Source organism: Ostrinia furnacalis, unplaced genomic scaffold (genome assembly GCF_004193835.3).
Source record: "Ostrinia furnacalis isolate ACB-3 unplaced genomic scaffold, ASM419383v2 OfSCF0710, whole genome shotgun sequence".
Lineage (NCBI taxonomy): Eukaryota > Metazoa > Arthropoda > Insecta > Lepidoptera > Crambidae > Ostrinia > Ostrinia furnacalis.
Window position 1 is genome coordinate 2,549,704 of NW_021130949.1, and position 24,934 is coordinate 2,574,637.

At 48.5% G+C, this 24,934-nt stretch overlaps 1 protein-coding gene across 1 annotated transcript; it reads left to right on the forward strand.

Moving 5' to 3' along the window:
- Window positions 1-621: 621 nt before the first annotated feature.
- Window positions 622-24,934, forward strand: LOC114349846 (agrin). The gene is made up of 17 exons (XM_028300423.1): window positions 622-918; window positions 1,381-1,525; window positions 2,186-2,422; window positions 4,344-4,559; window positions 6,447-6,659; window positions 10,298-10,510; window positions 13,206-13,306; window positions 13,445-13,559; window positions 14,062-14,301; window positions 15,765-15,924; window positions 16,413-16,584; window positions 16,948-17,089; window positions 17,517-17,777; window positions 18,402-18,548; window positions 22,061-22,324; window positions 22,633-23,164; window positions 23,566-24,934. The coding sequence occupies exons 2-17, from the start codon at window positions 1,405-1,407 to the stop codon at window positions 23,720-23,722; spliced, it is 3,291 nt and encodes a 1,096-aa protein (XP_028156224.1). The 5' UTR covers window positions 622-918; window positions 1,381-1,404; the 3' UTR covers window positions 23,723-24,934.

Here is a 24,934-nt window from a genome sequence, read left to right on the forward strand (position 1 = left end):
AAATTAAAAACTTAAGCATGGACACTTGTCCATTACTGAATTTCATAAAATATCGAATCCAGTAATGAACAAACCCCAGAAAAAACTTATGGTTGTGATAAGACATTTTTAACTTAGCTCAATTTACTTGCTATTTATTATTATTCAGTAAAAATAACATCAAATCTCATTATAACACAACACAAGATAGCACCATGCACAAATATGTACTCACTTCCTTAACGTTTTCAATAGTAAAAACGGATTTTCATGACCACCGCGCGCAACGAGATTTCACTTCGCAGCTATCTTAAAAAAAAGTGGCCGATTTTGGTGACGTGTGTCAATATGATAGCCCAAACGTCTATTGATTGTGATTTTAGTGTTGCCAGCTCAAAATGTTGCGACAGTTGCTTAATAAATTCGATCAACGAAAAAAATGTCCATAATTGGTGCCGTGTCCATTACTGGTGCCGTCACCCTAGGTAGTTTCTAAAATCCATACTTAATGATTAGATAATTCTAAACAAATTAAGGTGATACTTAAAACAGCACTTAGGTACTTATTCATAATAACATGAAACGTTTTTACCGGGAAGTAGAAAGCTTTTAGAAATGTTTAATCTGTTGTGTAAGTAACTTATCTACTTGCTAGCTACACGTATCAATTTAAATTATTCGTCCTCGCACAAAGGACCGCATTCCACTCTTCTATGAAAAGGTCGGCTTATATTTTAAAGATTTTTAACGCGCATGTGCGAAGTGGTTCATTCAGACAAATGCGTCCCGACGGCAGAACAGTTACCCCCCGACTCTGGGGTGGGAAGTTTCCAATAAATCTCTATTTTACCCTATTATTTATTGTGTGAACACTGTTGCACCTTTGTGGTATCGAGTTAAATTACTTTGAAGTTGTGCTTAAATCTGGATGTGCGTTAGGTAAGTGTTTACTTTATCGACTTTTGCTTCTAATTTGGTACTTACACCATTCTATGCACATAATTTAATTTACAATCCTATGACACCTGTATGCTTTTATCGATCGGGATTAGCTATCATTTGATATTTTTACTTGACTGCGGATGTCGTTCTATGGCTTTATTAACTAGCCTTCCCGAAATTCAGTCAACAAAATGAAACTTAGAATCAATTTATTGCTTTGATTCGTGTTTGTTTTGATTTGGCCTGGCATATTGTAAAGATTTCGTAGCTATTCGTTCGATTGATCAGCTGACGAAATAATTCAATAATTAATTAATTATAATCGTACACTGCTAATTAATTATGAAGGTAATAGTATACATAGCAAATATCTACATTTTTGTGTCACATGTATAAGTGAACCAAACTATGTTTTTTAACAACCTTGAAATGAATATTGACGGATCGTTTCTTCTACAGCAATGGGCAGTCTCCCGGGGTACGATGTGTGATGGTGGTAAAGGGGCTCGGAGGCGGCGGCCCGGCCGCGCCATGCTGCCCGCCCGGCTGGCACAGCTGGCGTTGCTAGTGGCAGCCACCAGCGGGTGCTATCTCTTCCCCAGTGGTAAGACTTTGTTCTACCAGCGGATGCTACGAGTATCTCTTCCCCAGTGGTAAGACTTTGTCCCACCAGCGGTTACTATCTCCTCCCCAGTGGTAAGACTGTCCCACCAGCGGATGCTATCTCTGCCCTAGCGGCAAGACAGTCATTAGTATCGTAGCACTACATGTTTAGTGTATGGTGTGTGCAGTGCTATGTAGAAAGGTCTTCTGCGGTCTTTTTCCCGGTGGTCAATGTTTACGAAATTATTTATATCCCTTTAATTTTCCACACAATACTTAATAGTGGTTAATATAGGACTGGCGCCCAACGAGTAAGTCTTGCGCCCAGCGTGTTACAGGACTGGTGCCCAACGTGTAGGACACGCGCCCAACGTGTAAAGTGATTATTTAAATACTTGTCTGATGGAAAGATAACATTTTGTTTAGGATTAGGTGCCTATTTTAAATACCTACTTGGAAAGCTGTTTAGCGGTAAACAAATAATGTACCTGTGGTCTACCGATAAATTGTTGGCTGAATATAATTAGCGGGATGTTCTAGACGAGCGCCAGTTAGTTAGCGACCGCCTGCTAAATAAATAGAAACTGTTAGGTGCGGGCCAAGCGCAGTGTTCGTCTAGATCTTAGACTTTATTTTTTAGATATTCCTAATTGTTGACCAGACGTCCCAGACCCTTGTCGCGGCGTGTCTTGCGGGCCGGGCGCGCTCTGCCGGCCGACCCCCGATGGCCACGCATACAACTGCGAGTGTCCCACGTCCTGTCCCAGCTACGGAGACCACGAGGGCTCCAGACCTCTGTGCGCAAGCGACGCCAGGGACTACCCCGGCGAATGTGAGATGCGCAGAGCTGCTTGCGACTCCAACACTAATATTACGTTCAAATATTATGGGAAGTGTGGTGAGTTATATTCATGCTAAGTTTAGATGATGCGTTACTGCGCGATCAAGAAAAACAGTAAGCGTCAAATATTTCGTGACACCCAAAGTGACCCAAAAAGTTGACAACGCAACCTTATTCCAATTGTAACAAAGACGTGTTGCGGATTTTTTGGCTACTTTGGGTGTTACGAAGTATTTTACGCTGACTGTACATAGGCCTCCCCCAATGATTTCCATAATGTCCTGATCGGTAGCGGCCTGCATCGAGCTTCTTTCTGCTACCTTTATGAGGTTGACGGTCCACCTTATTGTGTGGTCGTTCCCTTCCCACTAATTTCTTAGTGCTGTTACTGCGCGATCAAGAAAAACAGTAAGCGTCAAATATTTCGTGACACCCAAAGTGACCCAAAAAGTTGACAACGCAACCTTATTCCAATTGTAACAAAGACGTNATGTTTTTTAACAACCTTGAAATGAATATTGACGGATCGTTTCTCCTACAGCAATGGGCTGTCTCCCGGGGTACGATGTGTGATGGTGGTAAAGGGGCTCGGAGGCGGCGGCCCGGCCGCGCCATGCTGCCCGCCCGGCTGGCACAGCTGGCGTTGCTAGTGGCAGCCACCAGCGGGTGCTATCTCTTCCCCAGTGGTAAGACTGTCCCACCAGCAGGTGCTATCTCTTCCCTAGTGGTAAGAATTTGTCCCCAAGCGGGTGTTATCTCTGCCCTAGCGGTAAGACTTTCCCACCGGTGGGTGCTACTATCTTCCTTCCAGTGGTAAGACTTTGTCCCACCAGCGGGTGCTATCTCTTCCCCAGCATGTAAGATAGTCATAGTTTACTATACATATAGCATTACATATTTAGTGTTTGGCGTGTGCAGATGGAGAAAGGTTCTGCGGTCTTTTTCCCGGTGGTGAATGTGTACGACATTATTTATATCTTATATCCCTTTAATTTTCCGCACAATAATAGTGACAAATTTTGGCGCCCAACGTGTAGCATAATTTTTTAAACATACTCGTACTAATCTGATGGGAATGGATAACATTATATTTATTTCCTACTGTTTATCGAAATTGTTGTCGAAATATAAGAGGGATCTTCTAGAAGAGCGCCAGTTATTAAGCGACCATTTGCGATATGCGCCGCGGCGGTTTTCGCCGACTGTAGTATCACATTCGAAAGAAAGAAACTATTTGATTTGTCACTAAACAGACATTTTTAGTCGCAGGCCAAGCGATTCCTAGTTAAGTAACGTCTTTTTCTTTGATATCTTCCTAATTGTTGCCCACCAGACGTCCCAGACCCTTGTCGCGGCGTGTCCTGCGGGCCGGGCGCGCTCTGCCGGCCGACCCCCGATGGCCACGCATACAACTGCGAGTGTCCCACGTCCTGTCCCAGCTACGGAGACCACGAGGGCTCCAGGCCTCTGTGCGCAAGCGACGCCAGGGACTACCCCGGCGAATGTGAGATGCGCAGAGCTGCTTGCGACTCCAACACTAATATTACGTTCAAATATTATGGGAAGTGTGGTGAGTTTCTTGTTTGTTTTACTCATGTGACTCTTAGGCTAAGTTTGGATGGTGCGTTACTGCGCGATCAAGAAAAACAGTCAGCGTCAAATATTTCGTGACACCCAAAGTGACCCAAAAAGTTGACAACGCAACCTTATTCCAATTGTAACAAAGACGTGTTGCGGATTTTTTAGCCACTTTGGGTGTCACGAAGTATTTTACGTTGACTGTACATAAGCCTCCCCCAATGATAACCATAATGACCTGATCGGTAGCGGACTGTATCCAGCGCCTTCCTGCTACCTTTATGAGGTTGACGGTCCACCTCTTATCCTCGTATGTCCTACATCCCACTAATTTCTCGGTGCTCAGTTTTATTTTTTGAAAACGTAAATAAGAATAAAATACAGCTAAGATTTTTCTTAGACCCCTGCGCTGGAGTGACCTGCCCAGACCCAGAAGTGTGCCAACTAGACGAGCGCCGGGCGCCATCTTGTCGCTGCGCCGAGCCCTGTCCTCTCGAGTTCTCGCCCGTCTGCGCTTCCGACGGGAAGACCTACTCCAACGAGTGCCAAATGCACCGCGAGTCCTGTCGCGCCAGGAAACAGTTGAAGATCATATTCAAAGGGCAGTGCAGTTCAGGTATGGTACCTTTTTTTAATAAGTACCTATAAAATAAAGGTTGCCAGCCACACGTTGGGCGCCAACTTTTTTAGAGCCGTTTTAAATCTTTCTGTTGATGTAAAAAGTGGAAAGTTGATCACAACATAACCGAAGTTTTCCTAAGTTTCTTTCGTCACTCCTTCTCAGTACCAGCCCATATATGTTGTCATGAAGTGGTGGTGCTATTTTTGGGACATGTTTATGCGTCCTGGAAAGGGCCTAAGTACCTACTGAATAAAGACTTAAACTTTATCTGTCGAAAATACGTATGGTTTTATTAGAATCGAACGTCTAAAAACAGTTGTTAGGGTCATCCATAAAGTACGTCACACGAATTTCNCCCAATGATTTCCATAATGTCCTGATCGGTAGCGGCCTGCATCGAGCTTCTTTCTGCTACCTTTATGAGGTTGACGGTCCACCTTATTGTGTGGTCGTTCCCTTCCCACTAATTTCTTAGTGCTGTTACTGCGCGATCAAGAAAAACAGTAAGCGTCAAATATTTCGTGACACCCAAAGTGACCCAAAAAGTTGACAACGCAACCTTATTCCAATTGTAACAAAGACGTGTTGCGGATTTTTTGGCTACTTTGGGTGTCACGAAGTATTTTACGCTGACTGTACATAGGCCTCCCCCAATGATTTCCATAATGACCTGATCGGTAGCGGCCTGCATCGAGCTTCTTTCTGCTACCTTTATGAGGTTGACGGTCCACCTTATTGTGTGGTCGTTCCCTTCCTACAGTTCCTACTAATTTCTTAGTGCTCTATTTCTTTTAAATTGTTAAGATAAGAATAGGTACAATACAGCTTAGATTTTTCTTAGACCCCTGCGCTGGAGTGACCTGCCCAGACCCAGAAGTGTGCCAACTAGACGAGCGCCGGGCGCCATCTTGCCGTTGCGCCGAGCCCTGTCCCCTCGAGTTCTCGCCCGTCTGCGCTTCCGACGGGAAGACCTACTCCAACGAGTGCCAAATGCACCGCGAGTCCTGTCGCGCCAGGAAACAGTTGAAGATCATATTCAAAGGGCAGTGCAGTTCAGGTATGGTACCTTTTTTTAATAAGTGTAAAATAAAGGTTGCCAGTCACACGTTCGGCGCCAACTTTTTTCGTGTCGTTTTAAATCTTTCTGTTGATGTAAAAAGTGTAAAGTTGATCATAACATAACCGAAGTTTTCCTAAGTTTCTTTCGTCACTCCTTCTCAGTACCAGCCCATATATGTTGTCATGAAGTGGTGGTGCTATTTTTGGGACGTGTTTATGCGTCCTGGAAAGGGCCTTAAGTACTGAATAAAAAACTTTGACTTTGACTTTGTCTTTGTCTGTCGAAAATACGTATGTTTTTATTAGAACCCCTAAAAACAGTTGAAGTTAAAATCTTCACTGCAACATTGAGCTTGTTAAAATAAAAGTTTCTCTCTCCACCAACATGGTGGAGAGAGAAACTTTTATTGTCGGGTGCCAAAAAATATTTTTTTTTTGTGTTTCCTGTTTTTTATCTATCCTACTGTTAATGTAAAGTGGAAGATAGTACGTGACCGTAATAAGAAGACTAGAAGATTTTTGATCAATATTGGGCTACTTGCAAGTATAATACCGACTATGGTGGGGGTAAACCCGTGCACGCAGGTGGAATGCCGCCACGGCGCTGTGGAATATGGGTAGAAGTTGACTGTAACAAGAAGAATAGGGAATCTTCATAATATCTTATTAGATTACTTGCAGTATAATACCGACTTTATCGTAGGGGTAAACCCGTGCGCGGAGGGTGAATGCCGCCACGGCGCTGTGGAATATTGGTAAAAGTTGACTGTAACAAAAAGATCATAGCTTATTTGATTACTAGCAAGTATTTACTTATTGTAGGGGTAAACCCGTGCGCGGAGGTGGAATGCCGTCACGGCGCTGAGTGCCGCGTGGAGGGCGGTGGCGCGGTCTGCGCCTGCCCCCCGGCCTGCGAGCCGGTGCTGCGGCCCGTGTGCGGCTCAGACGCGCGCACGCACGACAGCGAGTGCGAGCTGCGCCGCGCCGCGTGCTTGCTAGGCCGCGAACTGCGCGCGCTGCACGCCGGCGCTTGCGGTATGACTCCATTATGACTCCTTGCACTACAGGCGTCGCGAGCTGGTGCTGCGGCCCGTGTGCGGCTCCGACGCGCGCACTCACGACAGCGAGTGCGATCTGCGACGTGCTGCGTGCCTGCTAGGCCGCGAGTTGCGCGCGCTGCACGCCGGCGCTTGCGGTATGACTCCTTGCACTACTGTACAGGTGTCGCAAGCTGGTGCAGTGTTGGGGCTAGTGTGTGGGACCGACGCCCGCACGCACGACAGCGAGTGCGAGCTGCGACGCGCTGCGTGTTTGCTAGGACGCGAGCTGCGCGCGCTGCACGCCGGCGCTTGCGGTATGTCTCCTTGCACTACAGGCGTCGCGAGCCGGCGCTGCGGCCTGTGTGCGGATCCGACGCACGCACGCACGACAGCGAGTGCGAGCTACGACGCGCTGCGTGTTTGCTAGGCCGCGAGCTGCGCGCGCTGCACGCCGGCGCTTGCGGTATGACTCCTTGCACTACAGGGGTCGCGAGCCGGCGCTGCGGCCTGTGTGCGGATCCGACGCATGCACGCACGACAGCGAGTGCGAGCTGCGCCGCGCCGCGTGCTTGCTAGGCCGCGAGCTGCGCGCGCTGCACGCCGGCGCTTGCGGTATGACTCCTTGCACTACTGTACTGGTGTCGCAAGCTGGTGGAGTGTTGGAGCCTGTGTGCGGCTCCGACTAGGGCTTGNGACGTAACATGTTTTGCAATTTCACATCGAAAATTATTAAATTAACAGCAGTTCCGAAATTAGTCTTATTTCCATTTAAATTAAGTATTTTTTTTTATGAAATCAACATTATATCAAATATTTCAAACAATTGAAATGTGATGTCACGAAACTTAGGACCCCTCCCACCCCTTGTCACACCATGTCACACTTTGTCAACCCCCTCCCCCCCTCTTTACGTGTGACGTACTTTATGGATGACCCCTTAGTTAAAACCCTCACTGCAACATTGAGCTTGTTAAAATAAAAGTTTCTATCTCCACCATGTTGGGCGCCAAAAATAATATTTTTTGTTTGCCGTTTTTAATCTATCCTGCTGTTAATGTAAAGTGGAAGATAGTAGTTGACCGTAACAAGAAGACTAGAAGATTTTTAAATATTGGGCTACTTGCAAGTATAATACCGACTATCGTGGGGGTAAACCCGTGCACGCAGGTGGAATGCCGCCACGGCGCTGTGGAATATGGGTAGAAGTTGACTGTAACAAGAAGAATAGGGAATCTTCATAATATCTTATTAGATTACTTGCAGTATAATACCGACTATCGTGGGGGTAAACCCGTGCACGCAGGTGGAATGCCGCCACGGCGCTGTGGAATATGGGTAGAAGTTGACTGTAACAAGAAGAATAGGGAATCTTCACAATATCTTATTAGATTACTAGCAGTATAATACCGACTTTATCGTAGGGGTAAACCCGTGCGCGGAGGGTGAATGCCGCCACGGCGCTGTGGAATATTGGTAAAAGTTGACTGTAACAAAAAGAGTAGGAGATTCTTCATCGTAGCTTATTTGATTACTAGCAAGTATAATACCGACTTTATCGTAGGGGTAAACCCGTGCACGCAGGTAGAATGCCGTCACGGCGCTGTGGAATATGGGAAGAAGTTGACTGTAACAAGAAGAATAGGGAATTTAATCTTCATAATAGTTTATTTGGTTTACAAGCAAGTATTTTATCATAGGGGTAAACCCGTGCGCGGAGGTGGAATGCCGCCACGGCGCTGAGTGCCGCGTGGAGGGCGGGGGCGCGGTCTGCGCCTGCCCCCCGGCCTGCGAGCCGGTGCTGCGGCCCGTGTGCGGCTCCGACGCGCGCACGCACGACAGCGAGTGCGAGCTGCGACGCGCTGCGTGCTTGCTAGGCCGCGAGCTGCGCGCGCTGCACGCCGGCGCTTGCGGTATGACTCCTTGCACTACTGTACAGGTGTCGCAAGCCGGTGCAGTGTTGCGGCCAGTGTGTGGGACCGACGCGCGCACGCACGATGGCGAGTGCAAACTGCGCCGCGCCGCGTGTCTGCTAGACCGCGAGCTGCGCGCGCTGCACGCCGGCGCTTGCGGTATGACTCCATTAGGACTCCTTGCACTACAGGCGTCGCAAGCCGGTGGAGTGTTGGGGCCAGTGTGTGGGACCAACGCGCGCACGCACGATAGCGAGTGTGTCGCGTGTCTTCTAGGCCGCGAGCTGCGCGCGCTGCACGCCGGCGCTTGCGGTATGACTCCTTGCACTACTGTACAGGTGTCGCAAGCCGGTGCAGTGTTGGAGCCAGTGTGTGGGACCGACGCGCGCACGCACGACAGCGAGTGCGAGCTGCGCCGCGCCGCGTGCTTGCTAGGCCGCGAACTGCGCGCGCTGCACGCCGGCGCCTGCGGTATGACTCCATTATGACTCCTTGCACTTAGGCGTCGCAAGCCGGTGGAGTGTTGCGGCCAGTGTGCGGCTCCGACGCGCGCACGCACGACAGCGAGTGCGAGCTGCGCCGCGCCGCGTGTCTGCTAGGCCGCGAGTTGCGCGCGCTGCACGCCGGCGCTTGCGGTATGACTCCAATATGACTCCTTGCACTACAGGCGTCGCAAGCCGGTGCAGTGTTGGGGCCAGTGTGTAGATCCGACGCGCGCACGCACGACAGCGAGTGCGAGCTGCGCCTGCCGCGTGTCTACTAGGCCGCGAACTACGCGTGTTGCACGCCGGCGCTTGCGGTATGACTCCATTATGACTCCTTGCACTTAGGCGTCGCAAGCCGGTGGAGTGTTGCGGCCAGTGTGCGGCTCCGACGCGCGCACGCACGATATCGAGGCCGAGCTGCGCCGCGCCGCGTGTCTGCTAGGCCGCGAGTTGCGCGCGATGCACGCCGGCGCTTGCGGTATGACTCCATTATGACTCCTTGCACTGCAGGCGTCGCGAGCCGGCGCTGCGGCCTGTGTGCGGATCCGACGCACGCACGCACGACAGCGAGTGCGAGCTGCGACGCGCTGCGTGCTTGCTAGGCCGCGAGCTGCGCGCGCAGCACGCCGGCGCTTGCGGTATGACATTTTCTCAGATTTTCTGGAGTGCGCATTCAACTATTCTAGGATTGGCGCCGACCACCCAACCCCTCGCTATATACGCGCATGCATGACTATAGGCTGCAGCCTGATAGAGTCCTAGATTCACACAGCACTAAGTCTCAAGTCTCACTCAATGTATCCCACATTGAGTGAGACTTGTACACAGTACTACACTACCACTGCGATAGGTAGGACACCCAGTCTACAGTACTACACTACCACTGCGATATGTACCACTTCAGCTTTGCTGCATTGGGATTGGGTGGGATTTGATGATCAACCACATAAGGAAGCTAAGGTGGAATTGTTTCCTTTCGAGCGGGTGTTGTGCTCGGGGACCAAGGTTCGGTTGTTTACCATCTCGGTTATTTATAATGCTTGTCTGGGAAGAGAGCTCTGATACCGCGACGCCATCTATTGGTTGAAGGCTGCCACAGTCTGTAGTTGCGCGTCGATAGATGTCGCCAAAATGGTTACACATTGCAGGGAGTGCGCTGCTGCAGTGCGAGGATATAATTTATGATGAGCATTTTGCCTATATTTCCCTTGCTACAATAATTAAAAAATCTCTTTTAGGTTCAAACGGCGTCTGCGCGGGCCGCGTGTGCCCCCACGGCGGCGAGTGCGTAGCGACGGGCGGGCGCGGCGTTTGTCGCTGCCCTCGCTGCTCCAACGAATTTGCTCCCGTGTGCGGCTCCGACGGGATATCGTACGGCAACCGCTGCAAGCTGCAGCTGGAGGCTTGCAGGCACCGCCGAGACGTGCAGGTCTTATACGACGGGCCCTGCAGTGAGTCATGATGACGCTTTAACTATTATTATTAGCTCTACTATTGTTAGCCCGCGCTGCTCCAACGAGTTCGCCCCCGTGTGCGGCTCCGACGGGATATCGTACGGCAACCGCTGCAAGCTGCAGCTGGAGGCTTGCAGGCACCGCCGCGACGTGCAGGTCTTATACGACGGGCCCTGCAGTAAGTCATGATGACGCTTTAACTATTATTACTAGCTAGCTCTACCTACTATTGTTAGCCTTCGCTGCTCCAACGAGTTCGCTCCCGTGTGCGGCTCCGACGGGATATCCTACGGCAACCGCTGCAAGCTGCAGCTGGAGGTTTGCAGGCACCGCCGCGACCTACAGGTCTTATACGACGGGCCCTGCAGTAAGTCATGATGACGCTTGAACTATATTATTAGCTCTACTATTGTTAGCCCGCGCTGCTAAAACCAGTTCGCTNCTGCTAGGCCGCGAGTTGCGCGCGCTGCACGCCGGCGCTTGCGGTATGACTCCAATATGACTCCTTGCACTACAGGCGTCGCGAGCCGGTGCAGTGTTGCGGCCAGTTTGCGACTCCGACCCACGCACACACGATAGCGAGTGTGTCGCGTGTTTTCTAGGCCGCGAGCTGCGCGCGCTGCACGCCGGCGCTTGCGGTATGACTCCTTGCACTACAGGCGTCGCGAGCCGGCGCTGCGGCCTGTGTGCGGATCCAACGCATGCACGCACGACAGTGAGTGCGAGCTGCGCCGCGCCGCGTGCTTGCTAGGTCGCGAGCTGCGCGCGCTGCACGTCGGCGCTTGCGGTATGACTCCTTGCACTACTGTACAGGTGTCGCAAGCCGGTGCAGTGTTACGGCTCGGATGCGCGCACACACGACAGCGAGTGCGAGCTGCGCCGCGCCTCGTGCTTGCTAGACCGCGAGTTACGCGCGCTGCGCGCCGGCGCTTGCGGTATGACTCCTTGCACTACTGTACAGGTGTCGCGAGCCGGTGCAGTGTTGGAGCTAGTGTGTGGGACCGAAACGCGCACACACGACAGCGAGTGCGAGCTGCGCCGCGCCGCGTGTCTGCTAGGCCGCGAGTTGCGCGCGCTTCACGCCGGCGCTTGCGGTATGACTCCAATATGACTCCTTGCCGGTATGACTCCTTACACTACAGGCGTCGCAAGCCGGTGCAGTGTTGGGGCCAGTGTGTAGATCCGACGCGCGCACGCACGATTGCGACTGCGAGCTGCGCCTGCCGCGTGTCTACTAGGCCGCGAACTACGCGTGTTGCACGCCGGCGCTTGCGGTATGACTCCTTGCACTACTGTACAGGTGTCGCAAGCCGGTGGAGTGTTGGGGCCAGTGTGTGGGACCAACGCGCGCACGCACGACAGCGAGTGCGAGCTGCGCCGCGTCGCGTGCTTGCTAGGCCGCGAACTATCTACCTATTGGGGCGCGTGCTGTGCCTGCGGCATAATTCTCACTCAAGACTACAGCCATGCTACAGCCTATATCTATTCTAGAATCAGTGGTTTCTTACATAGAGTCTAACAGTAGCCTTCGGGGAGGCCTTTGTCCAGACGTAGACGTCATTTGGCGGAAACGAACGAAGTCTACAACAAGGGTAGGGTGTACCTTCTAAAGTCATCAGTTAGACGCGCTTTTGCTGCGTTGGAGCAGCCATACTGCAGGTTATGTAGAATTCTTAGAAGACAGCCAATATGTAACTAAAACTTTCCGGGCTCTACAGGGCAGGCTGAAGCCATGCTATGCATTTTGACAATTATTGCTAGATGATTTTTAACTGCCAGGTTCAAACGGCGTCTGCGCGGGCCGCGTGTGCCCCCACGGCGGCGAGTGCGTAGCGACGGGCGGGCGCGGCGTTTGTCGCTGCCCTCGCTGCTCCAACGAATTTGCTCCCGTGTGCGGCTCCGACGGGATATCGTACGGCAACCGCTGCAAGCTGCAGCTGGAGGCTTGCAGGCACCGCCGAGACGTGCAGGTCTTATACGACGGGCCCTGCAGTAAGTCATGATGACGCTTTAACTATTATTATTAGCTCTACTATTGTTAGCCCGCGCTGCTCCAACAAGTTCGCTCCCGTGTGCGGCTCCTACGGCATCTCGTACGGCAACCGCTGCAAGTTGCAGCTGGAGTCTTCCAGGCACCGCCGCGACGTGCAGGTGTTATACGACGGGCCCTGCAGTAAGACATAATGACGCTCAAACGCAGACAGTGCCTGAGGTATGGGAGCGGCACAGGCCCCCTAGACAAAACGCACTTTTTGATCGAATCGAAAATCGAATCCGTCAAAACTCCATACAAAAAAGGGGCTTTTCGACCACTTATCGACTGTTTTGCGATTATAATTTGCACTTTGTCTAGACCCACTGGAGGGGTGATTTTGACATATTATGACGTGACAGAGCATACATATCTGCCCCCCTAGACAAAACGCACTTTTTGATCGAATCGAAAATCGAATCCGTCAAAACTCCATACAAAAAAGGGGCTTTTCGACCACTTTTCGACTGGTTTGCGATAATAATTTGCACTTTGTCTAGACCCACTGAAGTCTAGCTGACATTTGACGTAACAAAAAATACCTTGCCGTGCTGTTCCCATACCTTTGTACTGACTGTACTGTACTGAGCTAAACTGCTCCAAGGAGCTCGCGCCCGTGTGTGCCATTTGTGATTCTCAAAACGTATTTTTTTTCGTCAGACGGCTGCGAAAACAAGAAGTGCGAGTTCTACGCTGTTTGCGAGAGCGACGGTGTTTCGGAAGCGAGCTGCGTCTGCCCCAAGCACTGCGAAGAAGGCACTGTAAGCATTGGGAAACATAATTTACTTAATTTTCCGCCTCATTGATAAATTTTCTTGAATTTAAGGACCAAGTTAAGAATTGATTCTGGAATATTGACATAAAATTGTATGTAATTGATATTGTTTTGTTTTTGCCAGGAGACCGAAGAAGTGTGTGGCAACGACAACCAGACGTATAGCAGCGTGTGCGCATTACGCGACGTAGCGTGCCGCGAGAAGAGGAGGCTGCATATCAAGCATATGGGGTCCTGCGGTGAGTGATGTGTTTTGCATAGCAATAATAGTATGAAAATACTCAGACTAAATAAAACCATGGTGCCTGGATGTGGGCGCGCAAGAACGGTCGTTGTGGAAATCCTTCGGGGAGGCCTTTGTCCGGCAGTGGACGTCATTTGGTTGAAACGAACGAATCAATAAGACCATAAAGTGACGAGCATTTATCTGCTGAGAGCTGTTTTATTTTCACCATATTTTATTTATTTAAAAACTTTATTGCACACACAACAATGTTCTGTACAAAAAGGCGAGCTTATTGCTATTTTGAACCTTATGATTTTTTTTCCAAACTAATAAAAATATCTTTAACACTTTTACCTTAAGATTATCATAGAATCCTGCGCCAGCATCCAATGCCCTGGCGCTGGTATGCATGTAGCGGTTGCGTGTGCATTGCCATCAAATTTTATTTTTTACGAAAAAGGTTCCAAATTTATAAAAATCACCTCTATCCTCACTAAATAAGGTTCATTCCACAGAATCCTGCGCCGGCATCCAATGCCCGGCCGGCACGTGGTGTGCGCGCGGCGCTTGCGCGTGCGCTACTCCTTGCGCCGATGCTGAGAGGGAGCCAGTGTGTTCTAATACGAAGCAGACGTTTGTTCACGAATGTGCTCTGCAGAAAGCGGCCTGTGAGGCTCGCATGAGAGGAGAGCCGCCTATACACGTCGCTTACTATGGCGAGTGCGCTGATTCGACTGACGAGAATACTACTGCAGGTTAGTTATGATGAATTTATTAAAATATAGAGGGAGCCAGTGTGTTCTAATACGAAGCAGACGTTTGTTCACGAATGTGCTCTGCAGAAAGCGGCCTGTGAGGCTCGCATGAGAGGAGAACCGCCTATACACGTCGCTTACTATGGCGAGTGCGCTGATTCGGCTGATGAAAATACTACTGCAGGTTAGTTATCATGTATTTGTTACATAGAAGACCTGATGTGCTCTAATTAGACCTTCGTGCATGAGTGCGCCCTGCAGACAGCGGCCTGTGAGGCTCGTATGAGAGGACAGCTGCCTATACACGTCGCTTACTACGGGGAGTGCGCTGATTCGGCAGATGAGAACACTACTGTAGGTTAGTTATGATGTATTTGTAATAAAGAGGGAGCCAGTGTGCTCCAACACGAAGCAGACGTTTGTTCACGAATGTGCTCTGCAGAAAGCGGCCTGTGAGGCTCGAATGAGAGAAGAACCGCATATACACGTCGCTTACTACGGGGAGTGCGCTGATTCGGCCGACGAGAATACTACTGCAGGTTAGTTAAGCTGTATTTGTAATAAAGAGGGATCCAGTGTGCTCCAACACGAAACAGACGTTCGTCCATGAATGTGCTTTGCAGAAAGCGGCCTGTGAGGCTCGCATGAGAGGAGAACCACCTATACATGTCGCTTATTATGGGGAGTGCGCTGATTCGGCTGACGACAATACTACTGCAGGTTAGTTAAGCTGTATTTGCTACATAGAAGACCTGATGTGCTCTAATTAGACCTTCGTGCATGAGTGCGCCCTGCAGACAGCGGCCTGTGAGGCTCGCTTGAGAGGAGAACCACCTATACATGTCGCTTATTATGGAGAGTGCGCTGATTCGGCCGACGAGAATACTACTGCAGGTTAGTTAAGATATATTTATAATAAAGAGGGAGCCAGTGTGCTCCAACACGAAGCAGACGTTTGTTCATGAATGTGCTCTGCAGAAAGCTGCCTGTGAGGCTCGCATGCGAGGAGAGCCGCCTATACACGTCGCTTACTATGGGGAGTGTGCTTATTCGGCTGACGAGAATACTACTGCAGGTTAGTTATGATGTATTTGTAATAAAGAGGGAGCCAGTGTGTTCCAATACGAAGCAGACCTTTGTTCACGAATGTGCTCTGCAGAAAGCGGCCTGTGAGGCTCGCATGAGAGAAGAACCGCCTATACACGTCGCTTACTATGGGGAGTGCGCTGATTCGGCTGACGACAATACTACTGCAGGTTAGTTATGATGTATTTGCTACATAGAAGACCTGATGTGCTCTAAGTAGCCCTTTATGTATGAATGCGCTCTGCAGAAAGCGGCCTGTGAGATTCGCATGAGAAGAGAACCACCTATACACGTCGCTTCTCGATTGTTGTCCCTTTTTCCTGCGATTGTCTATGACTCTACTAGACTATTATTTCATGTTCAATTTTATCTTTCAGGAACGAACAAATCAGTCAGAATAGTGGACAGCAATGAAATCCGCACTGGAGACGAGACTGCTGAGAGTTCCAGCGAGCCAGGAACCAGTACAGCAGTATGCGCAAGAGTGCAGTGCGCGTATGAAGCCACCTGCGCAGTCGACGCTAATGGACAACCCAGGTCAGTCCACTAAGAGTATTTTGATTCTTATGTCCAATGGAATAGTTGACAGCAATGAAATCCTCATGGCGCACACAATGCGGAAAATTGACCGAGATGAAGCGCTAGATCGCACACTGAAGTATGGGCGATCCGCGGGTGAGGGAAGGAGAAAGTAACCGAAATGGTGTTCACACTATTACGTCTCGACCAATTTCCCGCATAGTGTACTTGCGCCGTCAAAGAGGAGGATGCGGAGAGCTTCAGCGAACCGGTAACCAGTACCGCGGTGTGTGCAAGAGAGCAGAGCGCGAATAAAGCTAGTCAAATCCAGGTTTTCGAAAGAGTCATTTACCAGTGACAAAACATACTCTTTCTTAATTATGTGATTTGTATCCTACTGGATTTCTGTGGGGACCTGCAAGTGGTTTATTACTGTTATTTGTTCATCTAATTCATTGTGCAAACCTTGGTCATCCTAATAATTGAAAACCCATTATTCTTACCAGATGTGCCTGTTTATTCGACTGCGCCGCAGCAGCGGCAGCGGCCGCGTCGTCAGCCCCAGTGTGCGCATCAGACTTGCGACTGTACCCTACACTGTGCCACATGAAGCTAGAAGCTTGCAGGCGACAGGAAGACTTGAGGCTGCGACCGCTGCCTTTGTGCCGAGGGTTGGAGGTATGTGACCAGAAAGTTTTGTGAACTAATAAAACCTATGTAATCATAGAACTCTCGATGAAAGTTGGAGGAAACGGTTTAGAGATAGATGGCAGCAGCTTGGTGATGGTTCTTGACGGACAGATGTGGACTGTCATTGGCTGAAATAATGATGTGATGATAAGGCCTTGAAATGATTACGAAATGGCGCCCATAAAGACATTTCAACCCAAAATTGCCAAGGCTGCGCTTGTTATGTTGTGTGTGATTATTTTTGCCATGAGTTATTGATGACAGCACACCAGACATTTGCTCTAATATTTCCTTTGATGTGCCATTGTCCATAGCTTATGTTCCATGGTCATGACTGTTATTTCTTTGCAGTTCAGGCCGTGTGGCGATGACGAGCCTGTTATGGACTCTGATGGGCGTCCATTGGATTGCGGCGGGGGCCCTCACCGGAAAGACTGTCCTGTTGGCAGCTACTGTCATCATACTGCAAAGGCTGCTAGGTGTTGCAGAAAAGGTACTTTCTTTTGTTCTTGTTTTTCTTGGTTATGAGGCACTATCGGTCACAGTTCCAGCTACCTATTTCTGGTCATGTTGTCTTGTTCTATCGCAAAGAATCACCATTTGATGAGAGCGAGAGAAAAAATGGAAATGGGTAGCTGGAACTGTGGCAGATAGTAGGTACATAGATATTAATGGTGTATTGGTATGTTGACCATCAACAGAGAAGTTTTGATGCTGCAAAAATTGGTTTCGAAGTAATTTCTGCATGTTTTCTAAAATGACACTGAAATGAATCGATGTTCGTGTTACAGTCGAATTTTTGAGTGTTCTTCCAAAAATGTGTAAAGAAAGTTGTAGGTATTTTTTCTCTTTTATCTATTTTGAGAGAGAACAACTAACCGTACCTTTAGTACGTAATATACGGTACCTTTTTGTTCCAGAAAAAGGCCTAGTCGAAACCAAGGGGTGCCAAGAGTCGTGGCACGGCTGCTGCTCCGACGGGGTCACTCCTGCGAGAGGGCCCGGCGGCGTGGGGTGCCCTTCGCAGTGCGGGTGCCATAGGCTGGGTTCCGTATCCGAGCAGTGCGACGAGAGCGGCCAGTGTGTGTGTAGGCCGGGCGTTGGTGGTCTGAAGTGTGATAGATGTGAGCCTGGATATTGGGGACTGCCGAGGATTGGGACGGGACATACTGGGTGTATACGTGAGTAAAATTAAATTAAAATAGTGGCCAGTTTTATGACACTGTTTAAAACCACAAAATAAATTATGAATGACTTATGCCCGTTTTCACCACCAATTCCTAATTTTTAAGTGACCCATATGGCAACAAATATGTAACAGGAATTTTGTTTTCATAGGGGTCACTTAAAAATTAGGGATTGATGGTGAAAACGGCTCTGGTGAAGGTTTTGTTTTAAAAAAAGTCTTAATAATATTATTTGTAGGGTTTCTATTAGTACGTGAAAGTTTATGAGGATAAATCACGAAATATTTCTTTGCTACTCTTGAGCAGAAATTACTGAACTAATTTTGCTGAAACTTTACAGTAAACATCAGAATAAAATATTGGCATTAATTCATAATGATATTGAGTCTTCTGTCTGTCTTGAGTCCGACGACCTCATAAAGGTAGCAGGAAGGCTACAAACCGGTCATTATGGAAATAATTGCGGGAGGTCTATGTTCAGCAGCAGTGGACATCATGACTGATATTATGATGATGATGATTGAGTTTTCTGTGCAGTGCCGAATTTACACATGTACCACATTAACATCCTACAAAATATAAAGGCCCTCCCGCACTATCCAAGTTATTTTGTTCCAGCATGCGGCTGCTCGGCGTTCGGTTCAGTTCGCGAAGACTGCGAGCAGATGACCGGCCGCTGCGTGTGCAAGCCCGGCATCCAGGGACAGAAGTGCACCGTGTGCTCCAACCACGAGCACACGCTCGGCCCTAACGGCTGCTTCGACCGTTAGTAGCATTTTGAACTATGTGTCCTTAGAGTAAGGTCGCGTTTTGACGCCAGTATTGCGGGCAGATGACCCGCCGCTGCGTGTGCAAGCCCGGCATCCAGGGGCAGAAGTGCACCGTGTGCTCCAACCACGAGCACACGCTCGGCCCTAACGGCTGCTTCGACCGTTAGTAGCATTTTGAACTATGTGTCCTTAGAGTAAGGTCGCGTTTTGACGCCAGTATTGCGGGCAGATGACCCGCCGCTGCGTGTGCAAGCCCGGCATCCAGGGGCAGAAGTGCACCGTGTGCTCCAACCACGAGCACACGCTCGGCCCTAACGGCTGCTTCGACCGTTAGTAGCATTTTGAACTTTGTGTCTTTAGAGTAAGGTTTATTATTATACATGGGAGAGGCGCGCCTTGACGTGAGGTGTGCAAGCCCGGCATCCAGGGGCAGAAGTGCACCGTGTGCTCCAACCACGAGCACACGCTCGGCCCTAACGGCTGCTTCGACCGTTAGTAGCATTTTGAACTTTGTGTCTTTAGAGTAAGGTTTATTATTATACATGGGAGAGGCGCGCCTTGACGTGAGGTGTGCAAGCCCGGCATCCAGGGGCAGAAGTGCACCGTGTGCTCCAACCACGAGCACACGCTCGGCCCCAACGGCTACTTCGACCGTTAGTAGCATTTTGAACTTTGTGTCTTTTGAGTACCTAAGGTCGTTTTTTGATGCGAGGACTGCGAGCAGATGATCGGCCGCTGCGTGTGCTCTAACCACGAGCACACGCTCGGCCCTAACGCCTGCTTCGTTGTTAGTAGCATTTTGAACTCTGTATCTTTTGAGTAAGGTTTTTATTTTCCTTCTAAAGTAAACGTAAATGTTTTGTTAACAGCGGAGTCGACGCAACTGCCAGCGACCAACTGCGACCGCATGACGTGCTACTTCGGCGCCTACTGCGTCGTCCGCAGCGGGCTGGCTACCTGCGANTTGAAAACCCATTATTCTTACCAGATGTGCCTGCTTATTTGACTGCGCCGCCGCAGCGGCTGCGGCTGCGTCGTCAGCCCCAGTGTGTGCATCAGACTTGCGATTGTACCCTACACTGTGCCACATGAAGCTAGAAGCTTGCAGGCGACAGGAAGACTTGAGGCTGCGACCGCTGCCTTTGTGTCGAGGGTTAGAGGTATTGACCAGAAAGTTTTGCTAAAAATACGTTTTTGAAGAACCAAAGTGGTTCTCAAATCAAAACCACGTCTCGGCAAGAGTCCTGTATTTATGAGTAACTCAAGAAGATAGCTGGTAGCGGCTTAATGAATGAAGCTTAAATCGACTAGCAGTGAGCAAATGAATGAAATGATGATGTTGATGATGAAGGCGATTACGAAATTCCGAGTGTTAAAATTTTACTTTCACCTTGAATGCAAAATTTCCCCGCTAATCTTCAAAATAGATTTTTGGTTGCACTAGATACAGTTTTTTTACGTGACATCCATAAATATAAAGTTCCATGGTCATTTGGTTATTAGTACCACTGTTATTGCTTTGCAGTTCAGGCCGTGTGGCGATGACGAGCCTGTTATGGACTCTGATGGGCGTCCATTGGATTGCGGCGGGGGCCCTCACCGGAAAGACTGTCCTGTTGGCAGCTACTGTCATCATACTGCAAAGGCAGCTCGGTGTTGCAGAAAAGGTACTTTCTTTTGTTCTGGTTTTTCTTGGTTATGAGGCACTATCGGCCACAGTTTCAGCTATCCATTTCCGGTCATGTCGTCTTGTTTTATCGCAAAGAATCACCATTTGATGAGAGCGAACTGTGGCCGTTAGTACATAGATATTAATGTTAATAAACGGTGTATTGGTATGATGACCATCAACAGAGGTGAAGTTTAGATGTTGTAAAGATTGGTTTCGAAAAGTCATTTCTGCATGTTTCTAAAATGACACTCAAAGGTAGATTCAAGTCATGAATCGATGTTTGAGTTAGAACAGATTTTTTATTGTTGTTTCAAAATGAGTTGAAAAAGTTATAGGTGACTTTTGGTTTTTATTTAGTTTTTGAGGGAAACCAACTGTAACTTTAGTCATAATTTACGGCACATTTTGTTCCAGAAAAAGGCCTAGTCGAAACCAAGGGGTGCCAAGAGTCGTGGCACGGCTGCTGCTCCGACGGGGTCACTCCTGCGAGAGGGCCCGGCGGCGTGGGGTGCCCTTCGCAGTGCGGGTGCCATAGGCTGGGTTCCGTATCCGAGCAATGCGACGAAAGCGGCCAGTGCGTGTGTAGGCCGGGCGTTGGTGGTCTGAAGTGTGATAGATGTGAGCCTGGATATTGGGGACTGCCGAGGATTGGGACGGGGCATACTGGGTGTATACGTGAGTAAAATTAAATTAAAATAGTGGCCAGTTTTATGACACTTTTTAAAACCACAAAATAAATTATGATTGACTTATGCCCGTTTTCACCACCAATTCCTAATTTTTAAGTGACCCATATGGCAACAAATATGTAACAGGAATTTTGTTTTCATAGGGGTCACTTAAAAATTAGGGATTGATGGTGAAAACGGCTCTGGTGAAGGTTTTGTTTTAAAAAAGTCTTAATAATATTATTTGTAGGGTTTCTATTAGTACGTGAAAGTTTATGAGGATAAATCACGAAATATTTCTTTGCTACTCTTGAGCAGAAATTACTGAACTAATTTTGCTGAAACTTTACAGTAAACATCAGAATAAAATATTGGCATTAATTCATAATGATATTGAGTCTTCTGTCTGTCTTGAGTCCGACGACCTCATAAAGGTAGCAGGAAGGCTACCAACCGGTCATTATGGAAATCGTTGGGGGAGGTCTATGTTCAGCAGTGGACATCATGACTGATATTATGATGATGATGATTGAGTGTTCTGTGCAGTGCCGAATTTACACATTTACCGCATTAACATCCTACAAAATATAAAGGCCCTCCCGCACTATCCAAGTTATTTTGTTCCAGCATGCGGCTGCTCGGCGTTCGGTTCAGTTCGCGAAGACTGCGAGCAGATGACCGGCCGCTGCGTGTGCAAGCCCGGCATCCAGGGACAGAAGTGCACCGTGTGCTCCAACCACGAGCACACGCTCGGCCCTAACGGCTGCTTCGACCGTTAGTAGCATTTTGAGCTTTGTGTCTTTAGAGTAAGGTTTATTATTATACAGGGGAGAGGCGCGCCTTGACGTGAGATGTGCAAGCCCGGCATCCAGGGGCAGAAGTGCATCGTGTGCTCCAACCACGAGCAGACGCTCGGCCCTAACGGCTGCTTCGACCGTTTAGTAGCATTTTGAACTTTGTATCATTTGAGTAAGGTTTAAATATGGCAGAGCCGCGCTTTGACGCGAGAACTGCGAGTAGATGACCGGTCACTGCTTGTGCAAGCCCGGCATAGACCACACGCCTTTACGAATGCTTACTTCGTTAGTACAAGGAAGTCTGAAATTTGTGTCTTTTGAGTATTTTTTTTTATTTGCTTTGCTTTTATTTCTTATGTCTTGCCTACAGCGGAGTCGACCCAACTGCCAGCCACCAACTGCGACCGCATGACGTGCTACTTCGGCGCCTACTGCGTCGTCCGCAGCGGGCTCGCGACCTGCGAGTGCGGCGCCACCGAGTGCCCGCCCTCCGACGGGCCCTCAGTATGCGGCAGCGACGGCCGCACCTACCTCTCCACCTGCCACCTCAGGTCCCACGCCTGCCGCACCCAGTCCGACGTCGTCGCCCAGGCCTTCGGACCCTGCGCAGAAGAAACCCCCCACGTCAGGCGAGGTACCCGCTCAGCCGACCCTCCCCGCACAAAACGACGCCCATCACCAATCAGAGAACCCGTATCGATACTAAAACACTCCGAACACTCTTCCACCAACTCTCTCCAGTTCACCGACGCTTCCGTAGACACCAGCGATAGCGGCAAGCCCGACAGCCCCGACCCCGAGCTAAGCTGCGTCGACATCCTCCCGCCGGTCGGATACCGCTAGATTATGAGCTAGACAGTAGATTCCGCACCGATCGTTAATTAGTAGATAATGGCACTTTAATCTAAGATTTCAATTTAAGATATTACAATTAATTCGCAGAGAGTTTCGTTATCGAAGATAGAGATGAGCCGAGCTGTGTGCCGAAGTCGAAGCCAAAGATTGATTTTGAGGAGGAAGAGCTGACGAATGAGGTGGAAGAGGATTATTTGTTGTACGAGGAGTTTGTGGAGGAGTCATCTGATATGTATAAGGTGCCGTTGTTTGATGGGAGCGCGAGGATGACGGCTCGGACTAGGTTGCCGGCGAAGCGTTTTGATATTTGGGCGGAGGTGTCTGCTGTTTGCGGGACAGGGGCGCTAGTGAGCGCTTCAGGGACGCGGGACCATTTGTGGCTGGGTTACGTCGGGGAGAGGGCTGTTTTGCGATGGGACTCGGGGAGTGGACCAGCAGAGCTGCACTCTGGGAAGGTGAAGATAGACGGCCGCTCGAAGGTGTCAGCGAGGAGATACAAGAAAGACGCAATGCTGCGGGTCGGCTCGGCCACGGCGAGAGGGTCGGCGCCGGGTCGGATGACTTCGCTAGACGTCGACCCTTTCATCTACGTCGGCCATCCACCTGAAAATGTTACGAGGTGCGTTATGTTTTATGACGTAATAATAACCATCATAATATTATTCGATTCAGCGTCACATACTCGTATAGAGTTAGTCATCTTATAGGCAAGTTCTGACTTTTTTTTATGCTGCGGTGTCATATAATTACTTCACCTAAATATTTGAGTTGAAGTTAAGTTTCACATATGTATACAGTTAGGTATACAGAAAAAGCTGCAGATAAATCGATCATCATCACGTAGGGTTTAAACCCCGTTTGTGGCCACTGTACCTTTTTTGGCCAGTAGCAGTAGCCAGTAGTACAGTACCTACATAAGTTATTATTCTGTGGCGGTACTTATACCTCTACCAGACGAGAAGTAAAAATTCACTAAACTCATCAGCCATTTCTACTGGTAACACAGCCGTTCTTCTCCAGATTATCCGGCGCCAACCTCCACGGGTTCGTAGGCTGCGTGCACCGACTGCGCGTGAGCGGGCGTGACGTCATCCCGCCATCGCGCGGGCTTCACGTCACTTCGCACGGGATCCGTCCGTGCACCCCCCACAATCTGGCCCGGCTTGTATGTCCTTGAATTGTTGATTATTGTCAATGTTATCATTGATTTTTAACGAAATTGGAATTCAGCTGCTGGTACAGTAACATTTTTAAGAATAAGAATACATACTTTATTCAGCATAGAAAATAAAATAAAAATACAGTACATATAACATTAAACTAAGTACAAGCTATGCTGAAGAGGCGTCCGCTCAGCTATATTCGCGACTTAACAAGCGCCATGTCGAGAAGCTGGTTTTCAGCGGGAACCATTTTTTGTTAAAGTAGGTAAGTATTACGAACTGCACCTTTGATCGGGACGCTAAGTACACTGATCTTACCATTAACCTCCTTTTGTCAGGAGAAGTACACGAGTAACTAGTAGGGTATCACTACCGCAGGCCACTACCAACGGGTCAATATGAAAATCATTAGGGGAGGCCTATGTTCAGCAATGGATGTCCTGTGGCTGAAATGATGATGATGATGAGGCTATAACTCGTAGGTATGTATAACTCGTTAGGTAACTCGTAACATTAACATCCGAAAATGTAATATTTGTTGTTAAATCTGTTGTCGATGATTTTAATGTTGCTGTAAATCAGCAGCTGATTAACTACAATATTTTAAACTCTACAATATTTTAACAAAGCCTATATTGCAAGGTATACTGGAGTTCATTTATAGAAATAAACTACATTCCATCAGCACACGGTGGTTTTGCCGTATCTGGAAGCTATCCAAACTGTGACCAAAAGAGAAGAACGTAAAGGCGTAGAAACTGCGACGCCAGCCAAATCCACGAAATACATTCTTTTCTTCAGTGAAAATGAGGCTTAATATTAGTCTAAACAAGATGTAAATTGGCGTATTAAATTATGTAATGCTCGTTATTCGGCAGCTATTCTGATAAGATTACAATGAGAGTGTTTAAAGAAGAATTATCGCGCGCGAAGGAAAGAAAATTTCGGTATTCGTTAAATATGGTGTTTTATTTACCGCTTATTACTTGTTTTTTGTTCCCTATTGAATAAAAATATCATATTTACATTTCAGTATGTTAATAAAAAATATTGATAGGTATCAAAACTTGAAAAAGTAAGAAAATGACCAGTAATTGACGAGTCAGTAGGTGTGTACCGGCTTAAAAAATAGTTTTTAACTAAAAGTACGGCAGTTATTATAGTTTTACAGTTTTTAGTGAAAGCACAAACAGAAAATTATGTTTTTAAGTTAACCATTTAACAAT